The sequence below is a fragment of the Phalaenopsis equestris genome, unplaced genomic scaffold (genome assembly GCF_001263595.1).
Source record: "Phalaenopsis equestris unplaced genomic scaffold, ASM126359v1 Scaffold000610, whole genome shotgun sequence".
NCBI classification, from domain to species: domain Eukaryota; kingdom Viridiplantae; phylum Streptophyta; class Magnoliopsida; order Asparagales; family Orchidaceae; genus Phalaenopsis; species Phalaenopsis equestris.
In genome coordinates, this window is record NW_018165050.1 from 110,262 (window position 1) to 124,772 (window position 14,511).

A 14,511-nucleotide genomic window follows, 5' to 3' on the forward strand; every position below is an offset into this window, starting at 1 on the left:
TAAACTATGAAAAATATGAGGCCAGTTTAATTTCATATTTTTCTAAACTATATATATCTGTGTGTGTGTGTGTGTGTGTGTGTGTGTGTGTGTGTGTGTGTGTGTGTGTGTGTGTGTGTGTGTGTGTGTGTGTGTGTGTGTGTGTGTGTGTGTGTGTGTGTGTGTGTGTGTGTGTGGGTGTGTGTGTGTGTGTGTGTGTGTGTATTAAAATGTCCTTCCGAAGCGGACGATAAGATTTTGATTCCGGTGACCGACAACTTTTGATGGGCAACTTCACAACCAAAATATCACTGGCAGATACCCCATGCTTCTTCGGCCAGCTCCTATAGACCAAGAGTAAAACATTTCCAAAACAGGTGGAATTTGATCACTTTATTAGAAATAAATCTATCGACGCAAGACCTACACTGATAAATCCAATGCCTTTATCTGCTCAGCTTGAATGGACAAAATAAATCGTCCGGCCCCCGAAATAGCTCTCCAAGAACTTTTCTCCCAATCTGCACATAGGTGAATTCTCAACAAATAGTCAAATTGAATGTTTACACTGGGCCGCAAGCAAACAACCGTTGGACTAAAAAATAATTCAGGCAGGAGGTTGATACAAGCATCCAACTTTGTCTGCTGGACAACTTACCATAGTCGCGATCCTGATTGGTCGATAACCTACTCGACCCTATCCGGCCGGGAACCAATCCGACCTCATCTAGCCAAAAATTATTGGGTTCCCAGCTCCGTCCGATCGGGAGCCTTGAAGGCTCAAGCCTAATATTCATATATTAACTAAATACCCCCGTTGTATCTACATATACTAGATGTACAGTGTGTAATTGCACACTCCCCATCCCTATAAATAGGGGTTGATTTTATGAATAAAGTTTTTGTGAATTTACTGTTCTATACTATACTTTTGCTCTCTTTGCTCTTTCTCACACTCTCTCTCTCCCCCCTTGCATACTATTCATTGAGTGTGTCTCCTGCACAATTTTGGATTTAGAATCCTAAAAAATGTGGTGAGCGTGGAGTCATACCATTGCCAAAAAGAGGAGCACAACAATCACAGAGAGAAAAGAGTAGTCAAAGAGAAATAACTAACTTAGAGCCTGCACAATAAGACATAGAGGAACACATGCAATGATAGTTGCAAAAGATAAGAACTTAGAATATGGAGTAGGTGTTGGGTCAGATCGCGGAGGTCCTAAGGGTTGTCATGGCCCTAGCAGGAAGTCAAGTCCCCTAGGAGTAAAATCAACTACTGAAGGTCGCGCCATCACGCAACGACAAAAGACTAAATAATGGCTTCAAGAGGGTCGATGAGTCGCAGTACCAGAACAACACATGATCCACTGAATCACCACAATATTCAGAGAATCCTTTCTCTCTTCACGACTCTAAAGTTAAAACTTCGGAGAAGTTTAAGCTTTTAGCATTGGATGCCTATTGGAGGCAGTCAGATCCTAATGAACAAATCACTTAGTTTGAATCAGTAATGTGTCTTCTAATGGTTCAAATGCATTCAAGTGTCGAGTGTCCTTTGCTACTCTACTTTCATCAGCCTTGAAGTGGTTCCACTCGTTACCAGCTAGATGCATCAGCAGTTTTTGGGACTTATGGAGGCTTTTCTTAGCACAGTTTGCGAGTGCTCGAGCAATAAAGAAGAGTGCATGAGATATGTGGTAGAAGAAACAATGGACAAATGAGATTTGTTCTCTTATATCTTTTATTTTTAGAAGGAAATGATGGAGATGAAAGGAACTCTGACCTGACATGGCATAAGCAGCCCTAGAGCAGGGCTTGAGGTTAGAATGGTTCCATTTAAACCTCAACCTACAAAAACCTAAGGACTTGCCTGAGTTATTGGAAATGATCAACAAGTACACGCTCGCCAAGAAGAGCACTCCTAAACATAAGTCAGAAGAACTTTGAGCCCCAAAAAGAACTCCCCTGAGTTGCGGGTTGAAGCCGAAGGAAGACTACTGACCACATCAGACATTCGTACGAAGAAGACTAATCCTCTCGCTGCAATAGAGGCTCTGGTCTGTGCGATCAATAGGAAGATTGAGAGAGGAATCACGACTCGTGACTGGCTCGTTATTATGAGAGGTTGTCATATCTTTATGAGCAACAACATGGTGAGTTCAGAGGCCCACAGTTTGCTTCATTGAGGGTATCGATGATGGAGATTGTAGACACCATCTAGGATAAAGAATACTTCAAGGAATCCATGTAATGAGGGTCAAAGCTTTTCTTTAGGTTGTGGGGAAGTATTGTAAGTACTATTAGGACCACAACCATGACATGAAGAAAATCAAGCACCTTTGGAGTCTCATCGAGGAGTTGATCAAGGTAGGAAAGCTTAAAGATTTTGTGGCTCAGGGACACTAGGGTCAGAGGCATGGAAAGGCTCTGACAATAGAGGTCCCACCAGGGCCTGTCCAGATGAATGTCGTCCACATCACCATTATAGTCCCAACAATTCTAGGAGGAACATAGTCCACCTGACGGAACTCCCAGAAGAGGACCAGGACCAGGGAGCTGTGCAACCTCATGGTCATGCAGAGGAGAGGGAGCTCCCCTCCCATCACATTTACAGATGACGACCTACCCCAATGAGGAAACCCTCACAAAAAAGCTATAGTTATAACGAGATAATAAGCAAATTACAAGTCAAAAGCATCCTCATCAACACGTGTAGCTTAGTGAACATAATGTTCAAATCAATGTTTGATAAGCTTGATTTTCAAGCCAACCGACTGGAAGCGCTGGCCAACACACTGTATGGTTTTTTTCAAGTGAAAGGAAGGAGGCACTAGGCTTAATGTCGCTGGAGGTCACTTGGGGAGAAGGAAAGAAGCAATTCATGAAGACAAAAGATTTTCTAATAGTGGACTTGCCTACAACCTACAATGCCATCTTCAGCCGCCCGCTGTTGAATCGCTTCAATATCTTGATGTCCACCTACCATGTTGTGGCTAAGTTCCTAGGAGACAGAGATATGATCGTTGTTAGAGGAGACTTGGAGCAGTCATGGGTTTACTAACTCTGAGTGGTAGGAAGTGTGGAACAGGAGCCGCTTTACCTGTAAAATTAGATGGAAGGGGGTATGGAGAACAGTGAGACAACCCAAGAGGTTTTTGTCACCAAAGATGTTGTTTTCGTTCTTTTTCTCTTTTTGTTTCTTAGGAGTCGTTAGTTTGTCTATCATCATATAATTATCTTTTTCAATTAAATCTTTTTTTTCAGATTATATGAATGATTTAGAAAAGAGAGGAATCAGAAAGTAAAGACACACAATAATAAAGACAAATAAAGGAAAGAATGTGGAGAAATTTTGTAAAGTAAACTTCGTGTGATAGCCCAGGAGCATACATCCAAACAAAATTGGATCGAAGATGCCTTGAAACATTTCCATAAAGAAGACCCTACCAAAGCAATCCACAACCAGAGAGTCAAGTGTCTGTGCTTATTTTGGGGTCAAGCCCAACTTCAAAGGCACGTATCCGTTTGGTTAATTATATCTTGGGGGATCGCCAAGAATATTGATAAAAGGAATCCAGCTTACATTCAAGAGATGACTAGTAGAGGGTGTCACAAAAGCAGGGTTATCTCACAGGAATGTCCTGGTAATTTCAAAGCTCTCGCTAAGCCATAAAGAAGAGTTTAAGTCTCTCACATCTTAAATGGTTAGCACTTATCAGCAATCAAGGCCTATGAAATAATCAGGTCAAGTCATAGAGTACAAACTATGCTTCCAAGGCCTAACTGGGACAAAAGGGTAGAGAGTGGATCACCTTATACCAAATGTGTGGTGGCTTATCTGCAATCTGGGCCTACGAGATGACATCAAAGAAGTGTCTAAAGGAGCGACAGAGCTCAAAGTGGGCAAGCAATGGAAGGGAAGAGTAATCCTAATCGGGTAGAGATAACTGAGTTATCATACCACAGATTCGTTATCCTAAGCTATTATGACTCTAAATCTACCTGGTTATGAAGATAGTCGACCCAACGGAACCAGAGACCATTGTCAGCAAACTGTGAATTACGTCATCCAAGGAGACCTTGGTAGCCCTAAGATCAAAAGAAGGAAACATTTATCTTATGACCATATGTAGATAGGAAGAGTAGAGGCGAGACTTATACCTGCCAAAGTGGCAAGGAAGCCGTTAGAGTGGAAAGAGAAAAGAGTGGTCCAACTACAAATTTGGAAATACTCTCACAAAGAACTTACTCTTCCTTTGGGTCAGGAAAGTCTTTAACACCCTAAACGCACTAGACAACCACCTAAGTAGAAATCTATGTTGGGTCAGTTTGGTTGAAGAAGCCCCTTGGGACATACAAAATGATGCAATTTTTTATTAGTCCTAATCATGGAGGTTCTATTAATATGACTTGGGTGATGACCATGATATACAACCCATTTAAAATTTGGTCGAAGGCCATGTAGGAAAGTAAAAGCAGGTTTTAAAAAATTATGAATGTCTTAATCCTAAAATTTAATTAGTCTTAAAATATTATTAGAATTTTTTAGAAATTTTTATAACTTTAGGTCCTTAGAGAGCCTAAAATTTATGCATGATTCCCAGACAAACCATAAGCAAAAAAAGGCCAAGCCAAGTCAATTACACTGCACAAGTAAAGCAAACATAAAAATATATGAGAAGGTCGGGTCTTGTTGGGTCAACAATATATCTCAAAAAAGAAAAAAGTGGTCAAGCACCGCATATACACGTATAGTCCTAATTCTATGCATTTATGAGATTTAAAATTAAGGTACGAGACACGAGCAAACTGCTCCCGGTCGTCGTCCCATGGTTTCGTCCGTCTTGCGCAGCAGAATTTGTGTTCGTACCTTATTTCTAATACATGACTCTCTTAAGGACTCTAAAAAGTGCATAAGGAAAGTAAAAAAAAGACTCAACCTACATGAAAGCAGGGTTAGTATAAAGCTACCTACATGTAACATTGTGGGCCATGCCCGGTGAGAGGAGAGCTAACAGCACCTGCGGAAGCTATGATTAGATAAATCGTTACAGCTCCTCCTTGTTGGACATGGCTCCCAGTAAGAGACCGCCTGTAATATACTAGTGCACATGTCTCACACATAGTAAACACACAAATCAACACAAAAGTGTTGTTTTACTAGGGCAATCAAACCAACAGAGAACTATAGACAGAGTATTGAAAAAAACTGCCTAGAACCCTAGTCCATAGCCTAACACACCATATAACGTAAAGTGTCCTATCACAACATCTAAGCGAGTGCAGGGTTAAGGCAAAAAAGGTTGGCATATATTTGATGGGGTTGACATCCCTGACCCGATTCTAAGGATCCAACGATTCTAAGAGGTTCAACTAGATGCAAGTTTTATGGAAAACCTTAAAAAATGTTGACCTCATATATGATTTAAGCCAAATATGCAAGTAATTTCAAAGTAGATTTTGAAAATATGATGCATATGTAATAAAAATATATTTACTTACACTTTTAAATTAGGTCCTAAGAAAAGGAAAAAGGCTAAGTGACACCTATTAGACCCCTTGGAATCTTAGCAAAACATAAGCGTGCTCGTCACCTTGCGATAACTAGTATTACTAGGGCTGTCAATATGGCCTGTTGTTCGCGAAAACCTCATGTTCAACTCGTTAAGAAGCTCGTGTTCAATTCATTCACTAAGTTAACAAGATGAACACAAACACTTATTTTTCACTCGATATATAAACGGGTCGAAAGCGAACAAAGATTTGTTCATTTGTGCTCAGCTCATTTTGGCTCGAAATACTACTTATCAATTATATATATATATATATATATATATCATAGATATGTAGTATGCTTAGAAAAATTAATTTAACTACAAGGCCACAAGATCATCCTACTACTGCATGATTAGGGTTGCCAAAACTACTCGTTATTCGCGAACAACTCATGTTCGACTCACTAAACAAATGAGTTGAACACAAATACAACTTCTGTGATAGAAATATAAACGAGCCAGCATGGATAAATCTGACAACTTTATCTGCTCCGGCGACTAAGCAAAGCGAATCGTCTAGCCCCCAAAATTGCTAGCCAACAAATTTCAGCCCAATCTACATTAGAGAAATCTCAAGAAATAGTCAAATTGACAATTTACATTGAGCCCCCAGCAAACGACCGCCCGACAAAAAATGAAGCCAGGTGAGAGGCTGACATAGGCACCCAGTTCTGTTTGACTGGGCAAGTTACCAGGATTCCGACCCTATCTGGCCGGGAGCTTACCCAGCCTTGTATCGCCTGGAACTTTCAGGGTCATGGCCCTGTTCGAATGAGAGCCTTGAAAGCCCCCAACCTAATATTCATATATTGACTATGATACCCCCATCATATCTACGTATAATGTGTAATTTCACATTCAACATCCATATAAATAGAGGTTCATTTCATCAATAAATGTTATGCCAATACTCTGTCATATATTATACTTTTGCTCTCCTTGTTCTCACACACTCTCTCTCCCCTTAACGCTCTATTCGTTGGGTGTGTCTTCCGGACAATTTTAAATTCAACACTAGAAATTCTCATTTAGAATTTTTTATTTTCTCCTTTCCTTCCAGAAAAAACTAAAAGGATTATGATGTAATTCATAAACAACTTTGTATCCTGTAATATATTGATATTGAGGATAGCTCTCCATTTTGTAATTGAATTATTACCTTTTCTTTTGAATTGCAGTGTTTATTGCATTACAGCGTTGCAGCTTTGTATGACCAAGTTATTACATTTTACCATAAAAACTTTTCTATTAAAAATTTTATACTATGGGTAGGAATATGATTGCATGCTTACTTAACATGAATTTGTTAGGTTGATATTGTAATTTGGACTTCTCTAAGTGATCTTATTTCATTAAGGCATTATATTTTTCATATCAATGTTATGTCCAGGATATTTGTTATATATAATCTTTATTAAGATAATTATGATAATTATTATCAAAATGAGAATGACATAACCATTTCATTTCAAATGGAGATCTTTAAAGACTTGTGCACTTAGCTATAGTGAGGTTGCGGGTTCAAGCCGTGCATATTAGCCTTTCAGCTTGCATATACATCCCAAAAAAAGAGCTGTTAAGTCTTCTCTTAAATTTTATTATAAGTTAAAAAATCATTATTGACTGCATATTCATAATCAGATAATTATATTGTTAATTGATACACGTAAATTCATTGATAATTATTAATCTCATCAAAGAACAAATGTTTTAAGCCATAAATCAATTAAAATATTCTCAATTTAATGAAATTGTTTTCTTTTTCATCAACCAAATGATTCAACTCCTATGATTGAAGTTATTTGCATGCATACTCACACAATTCTTATAAATTTACATTTCTAATGTCTAAACTCTCATATTTACCAACCTAGCACTCTAATTTTAACATCACTTAAGAAAATAACACAATTATTAACTTTTTATAATGAAAACATATCTTCTCATCTTTTGATGCATAAGTTTACAACTAAATTAATATAAATATAATAAAATTTTTAGTGCTAGACATGTAAATACATAAAAATTGTGTGGTATTTATGTAAGTTTTCTTTGAATTTTTATTTTAAAAACAAATAAATTTAATCTAAAAAAATCAGAATAATTTTTAAATTCGTTTGGATTTTGCAAAAAGAATCAAATTTTATTTTATTTAACATTTCAAACATTTTTATTTTAAATTAAAATACAAATAAAAAAAAAAAAATGGATCCCGAGAGAACATTAAACATTCGCCCTAATCGAATGAGCTCACGATAAGCGACCCAGACTCAGATTCGCAGAAATAAAAAAGTTCTTCCGGCATCGAAATCAGAGGGCCTCTTTCTCCCCTGTTCCAAAATTCCTGGAACTCAGATTAAAAAAATGAACAAAGAAAGCAACAGATTCAATTTTTAAGCCGAAAACAACAACTATCTCGTAATCTTCGATTGTCAGAGGTGCATGCTCTCTGGCACTCTTCTCAAGATTTATTTCGATGATTTCAGCGGAATGTTTTGCGTATTTTAGGAGAAAATATGACGAGAAAGTTTTTCTCTGATCGCAATTTGATTCCAATTTTTAATCTCTGTGTTTTTCATTCATTATTTAGACTCTGTTATCGCCCAATCCAGAGAACAGGTAGAAGTAATGTCGAGTTATGTCGGAGTTCATCTCTCCGATCCCGCGCTCCAGAACCATTTCACGCAGGTGGAACTTCGAAGCCTTAAATCTAAAGTAAGTAATCTGAAGGCTACAATTTTTCTTTCATGTCAAACGATATCTTCGTCTCCTTGTTTTAACTATGTTATTGCATCGATTGTTTAGTTTATCACTTTGAAGAGGGAATCGCCGGAATCAGGTAAGGTGATCGTAGCAAATTTGCCATCCTTCATGGTTAAGTTAAAGGGAGTCAATGAAGTACTTACAGAAGAAGAGATCAGCTCAATCCTGGGCGAATCCTACCCCGACAGAAACAATGAAATAGATTTCGAAGCTCTCCTTCGGGTAAAATTTTTTTGGCTGGTGTTTTTACGTACAATACGTTAACCCCTTGTTTCAGAGGGAGATTTGAATTTAAGTGGAATGCTGAATTGGGCAGGCATATCTGAATCTGCAAGCTCGAGCTATAGCCAAGTTGGGAGGCACAAAGCATGCATCGTCATTTGTGAAATCATCAACAACGACGACTCAGCACACAATCAGCGAGTCAGAGAAGGCTTCTTATGTGACACATATCAATACGTGTCTTGCAGAAGACAAGTTTTTGAAAGATTATCTACCCTTGGATCCTGCATCTAATGCTCTTTTTGATCTTGCAAAGGATGGCGTCCTTCTGTGGTGAGCATGAAATTTAACTTTGTTAGCATCATAGACATGAATTCACTTTTAAGTGCTGTTTGGCAACATATGAGATTTAAGGTATCAGGGATTTAGTAAATCCCGTAAATCCTGATTTACTAAATCTTGAATGGGTTAAATCTGGAAAACCGTTTGACAACGGATTTACTAACTCCTGTAAATCTAGTAAAATTGTTTGGCAATTTCTGTTAGGATTTAAGTTGTTCTGACTATTGGAGATACTCGGAAGCCTGCGAAGTTAAATTCACCGGTTTGCGGGATTTAGTAAATTCGGGATTTACGGCCGAAATTCATGGAATCCGGATTTACGGTCCAAATTCTTGGAATCCGGATTTACGGCATCCGAAGATTTATTTTGTCCAAAATGACTGTTTGGCAGAATTCCACTTAAATCTTGCATAAATCTTGTGTGAAATCTGTTGCCAGACAGCCCTTTGTTGTTGTAGATCTTGCGTAAGCATGTGAAAAAATAGTAGCCATCTATATCAAAATAATGAGAAAGATACTAAAAAAAATAGAAGAAAAAGAATATTCTGAAAAGACACTGGCTCAAGGGTTGAAGCTGAATCCTATTTTTCAAGTTTCACTATGAGCTACATTACAATTTATGGCTCGCCAGTCCTTGAAAAAAGGAGTATTCTTGTATGTGATCACTACTAAAGAACTCTAGTTTTAGCAGCTTTTCTTCCTAGCTTCTAAAGTAGATTTTATAAATTCTAGTTCGGTTTTTGTCTTTGTTCATCATGTGGAATTCAATTAGTGCGGGCCTTGTGCCTTTCTTATTTGTAAACTTTTATCATATTAATTTATCTATAATTAGACTATTCCCTACTTTTTGTTAATAATTGGGGTAGATTTCTTAACCTTAAAAAATTTATCAGGAGCTATCATGTATTTTATTTTTCTTAATTTCTTTGTGCAGTAAGCTGATTAATGTAGCGGTGCCTGGAACAATAGATGAGAGGGCAATTAACACGAAAAAAGTTTTGAACCCTTGGGAGAGAAATGAGAATCACACTCTTTGTCTCAATTCTGCAAAGGCCATTGGATGCACTGTGGTCAACATTGGAACTCAAGACTTGGTTGAAGGGAGGGTATATCTCGAGCAATATTTAATCTTCATTTTTCTTTTTAGGAGATCTATTAGTTAAATAAACTTGTTGCTCTACTTTTTTCTAAAACTGGGAAACTATATATTTTTTTTCAAGCATTCTTTAATTTTTATTTATTGGTATTTAAATTTATGATGATTATTCATTAAGGTCTTATTTGGTTGCTTCTAGATGGGATACTTGTTTTAGAAATTAATAATTTTGCTTTTATTCATTTTCTTTGCGGAAATATAAGGAGAGATTTGTGACTATTTTGAGGAGATCAGTTGAATTTGAAATTAATGTTGGTTTGTCAACTAAATCCAAACAAATGAAGGATTTAGCAAATTGCACCATTTCTCAGAATTTGGTTTCTGGCTCAAACATCCAAATGCACCCTAAGAAATTCATCTTTCAAAATATTGTCAACAAAGTTTGCAAACTCTTTTTCAAGAAAACCATTGTTACATGTGAGAAATTGTTTAGCAATAGACTTTGTCATATTTTGTTGCTAATTACATTGTCATGTTCTCCTTCATACTGAATGAAAATGTTGATTAATTTGGGATTCTAAATTGGATATATGATACTCTTTTGATGTCATGACTTAGATACAACTTCAGGCACGATTATATTTGATTTATTTTTTTTTCATTCGATGATTACTAAAATGACATATAAATAACTAGCATTGTTGGGATGTGAATTTCTAGTTACATTGCAGCAGGAGAATTGTAAGTATTTATTCATCTTCATTAGAAGAATTATATTACATGCAGAACTTAGCCTTTGACTAATCAAATGTAAGGCCACCATATACAGTTGGCAAGAAAGAAGCTACTAAGATTTTTTTATTATTGTTTTAGTCTCCTATCACAATTTTGCAAATTTTCTGTTTTAATTAGTCATTATTTATTATTTTAGTCTTTTATCACTTTTTCCTTTTGTATGGCAGCCTCATTTGGTGCTTGGATTGATATCTCAACTTATAAAGGTATATTCTGGACCTTACTATGTTTTTCTTACTTATTTAAATAGTGTTATAACATATAATATTGAAGCAAACAAAACTAAGATATGCTTGAACCACTAGCACTCCACAATTACTTTGTTACAAGAGTAAAGTGCCGAAATAGTCGCTTGACTATTTACATGGGTTCATTTTAGTCCTAGAGTATAAAACTGTCAAATTAACCCCCATCTTATACTAATATGGGCTGAAATAATATCCAGGAAAACTATTTTAACCCTTAAAAGAGTCCGGGACTATATTGACACTTATATAGACTATGGTACTAAAATGACCACTGGAAAAGAGTCAAGGGACCATTTCGACACTTTTCTCAGTACATTCATGCTATGGAGATTAGCCATGTCGACTTATGCTGTATGCTTAAATAATTCAGATACAACTGCTAGCTGATCTTAATCTTAAGAAGACGCCACAGCTGTTGGAGCTAGTGGATGATAGTCAGGTAAGTAAAATTTTCTAGTAGTCATCCAATTCTTTCTCATTTTTTATGCTCAGTGTTTTAATTTTCTTTTTGGATAGCACAGGATGTAGAGGAACTTATCAATTTGCCACCTGAAAAGATGTTATTGAAATGGATGAATTTTCATCTCCAAAAAGCTGGTTATAAGAAGCAAGTAACAAACTTTTCCTCTGATCTGAAGGTAGTTTTTTATCTCCATGATCTGATCTCTATTTATTTTTATGTCATTTTTGGCCATGATAAAGCGAATTGTGCAAAATTTTAATGGAGCACTATGACATTGCATTTGGACGCTTTTATCTTTGCATTTTATTTATTTACTTCTTGGTATAGTTTAACCATAACAGTGGGCATTTCCGGTGCATTTCAATCACATTGGATAACCAGAATAAAAGGGGCGTTCAAATCTTGCATTTTGTTTGTTTCTTGTGACCAAAATTCATTGCTGCTGAGTATAATTCTAAAAAAAAATTTATCTTCAAACATTTTCACATCACCACCTCTACAATTCTAAGGGTGTGGAAATCAATAACTAGACTATCCCATGTAATTAGGTTAGAAGTTTTGGGCCATTTTTCATATAATTAGACATCTACGTACTGAACTGGGCATTCAATCTTCATCTAATATTCCTTTCTGTTATATTTGGTGATGATAGCAGTTAATTCAATGACAATCACACATTGTTCTTTGGATTTTACAAAAACCATCTAGGCTAATATATTTAGTTTATGTATTTACGATAACGATAGTAAATTTTGCTGACTTTAGGATGGAGAAGCTTATGCCCATCTCCTCAACACCCTTGCCCCGGAGTACTGTAGTCCGGCTACCTTGGATACTAAAGATCCCAACAAAAGAGCAAAACTGGTGATAGAACAGGCAGAAAAACTTGATTGCAAAAGATATTTAACTCCCAAGGATATTGTTGAAGGATCCACGAATCTTAATCTAGCATTTGTTGCACAAATATTTCAACATAGGTAAGAAATTTCTCACCCTTTTTTTGGTCTCGATAGACTTCTGTTTTTGTTTTGCTTCCTGTAGAGAATGCATTCTATTTTACTTTGTTATAAGAGTACGGCTATTCAGACCAGCTCAGAGCCAAATAAACATTATATAGAGAATTTGATGATGAGCTGCATGCCACATGTCACCAAGCCGTGCGTTCTTAAAACCTTTCTTAGGCTCTGAGTTGGGATGCAAAGCATTCCTTTGTTGTAATCAGCAACTCAACTCTATCCTATATCTTATGCTTTGAGATGATGAAATGATAATCTCTAAGTATTTTAAATAATTATCTTTTATTAAATATGGATAGAATGACCATTAGCTGCAATTTCTCATCTTCCGTGTGAGTAGATATTATATTAGTATTGATTTTTTCATTGAAGGTTAATCATGATGAATAGTAATTTCAAAACTCTTAACTTGTTTTCAAGCCAGATTTTATTGTTTGACCCCTAGAAAAAGAAAATTTAATGCTTTCTTAAAATTCTAGGAAAAAGTCCTTTCATATTGAGTTATTTACATCGAGTTATTGAGTTATGAATAGGACCTTTGATGCATGTAATTTTCAATGTATTACTTAAAAAGTAAATTTTCTCTCAAATTTGTGTTTGTTAGTTGGATGTGAGTTTTTTGAGTGTGATGCTGATAAAAAATATACCATAGAACAACAATTCCGAATCATTATCGAGCTTAGGATTGATTAGAAAATAAATCATGCCATGGAATAACAGGATCTCACCAATTCAAGAAAACCGGAACAAAATCCAAGTAGAAAGCACAATCAAAGCAATCAGAAAAGCACAAGAGAATTTACGTGGAAAGACCCAAGAATGGGAAAAAACTATGAAGCCACTCCACCAGAAAATTTCACTATGAAATTCAAAAAATGTTACAAAAAACTCACACCAGTTTTTTTTTTACACACAAGAAAACTCTTAGGACTCGCACTCCAAACCTTTCCTGCTCCAATTCAATGTGAAAAACACATGCTAAGATCCCATAAATTCTCCTCTCCGACCTTTCACTCATTCACCAGGAACTTGTCAAGAAACTTGTGCAGGAACCATGTCCATTGTTGCTCGAAATTGGCCTTAAAAACAAAAAAAATGAGCTAACTACTCCAGACGCTTAGACACCGATTAGGCACCCAGACTCGGTGTCTAAGCGCCAAGCTCTCAGGAAGCAGAGAAAAAAAATCACGCCCAAAACATTGGGCGCGTGAGCACCCAGATTTGGGGCCTAAGCGCCCAAGGCTCGGATTGTGCCCAACACATTGGGCGCTTGAGCGTCCAAGGCAGGTGCTTGAGCGCCGAATTCTCTTCTTGCGCACCAATATGGTTTAGGGTTTAGAGGCGCCCAAGGCGGGCACAAAAGCGTCTGTCTCTCCGTCGAGCGCTCATCAACGGACGCTTAGGCACCAAAACCCGATGCTTAGGCATCGGGTTAAATTGGTGCTTTTGGCTCCACAATCACAACAATCTCCCAATTGGAGACAATAGCACCCAACTCTAGTCCTCTGCACCTGCACCTCCATTTGAATCGCCTTCATAATCATGTATTGTGGTCACGTACCGTGGTGCGGTTCACCTCCCATCTAAACCTTCATGAAACTCAACTGAAGCCAATCATAGATTTAGTTTATCTACAATCACCACCTATGTCAGCATATCTGCGTGATTCTCAATTGCGTGTATCTTTTCCAGAAACAACTGTCCTTCTTCTAGAGATTGAATGAAAGATTCCTAAGCTGGATGTGTTTCGTCCTGACATTAAAAGCAACGTTCTTAGCAAGATGAATCCAACTCATACTGTCACTATATAGTTTTCCAATCCCCTGATCCTTGTTCAATTTTGCCATGAAATTCTGTAGTCATATCATTTTCTTGCTAGCCTCAGTGATAACAATATATTCTGCCTTAGTAGTTGAAAGTGCAATGATCTTCTACAACTGGAAACCCAAATCACCGCTGTGTTCCCCAAAGTAAAGATATATTCTGTTGTACTTCTAATATTCACATCTCCTGCCAGATTTGAATCTACAAA

The 14,511-nt window shown here is 36.9% G+C and overlaps 1 protein-coding gene across 2 annotated transcripts in view; it reads left to right on the plus strand.

Moving 5' to 3' along the window:
* Nucleotides 1-7,782: 7,782 nt before the first annotated feature.
* LOC110029923 (fimbrin-5-like) overlaps nucleotides 7,783-14,511 on the plus strand; it is a 34,067-nt gene continuing 27,338 nt past the window's right edge. Inside the window, exons 1-9 of one of the 2 annotated variants that reach the window (XM_020732414.1) lie at nucleotides 7,783-7,972; nucleotides 8,125-8,249; nucleotides 8,340-8,519; nucleotides 8,614-8,852; nucleotides 9,796-9,967; nucleotides 10,920-10,958; nucleotides 11,371-11,439; nucleotides 11,522-11,638; nucleotides 12,229-12,440. In XM_020732414.1, coding sequence (XP_020588073.1) covers nucleotides 8,163-8,249; nucleotides 8,340-8,519; nucleotides 8,614-8,852; nucleotides 9,796-9,967; nucleotides 10,920-10,958; nucleotides 11,371-11,439; nucleotides 11,522-11,638; nucleotides 12,229-12,440 — 1,115 coding nt within the window. In that variant the 5' untranslated portion in view covers nucleotides 7,783-7,972; nucleotides 8,125-8,162. The remainder of the gene's footprint in view (nucleotides 7,973-8,124; nucleotides 8,250-8,339; nucleotides 8,520-8,613; nucleotides 8,853-9,795; nucleotides 9,968-10,919; nucleotides 10,959-11,370; nucleotides 11,440-11,521; nucleotides 11,639-12,228; nucleotides 12,441-14,511) is intronic. The other variant, XM_020732415.1, reaches the window with a different exon arrangement.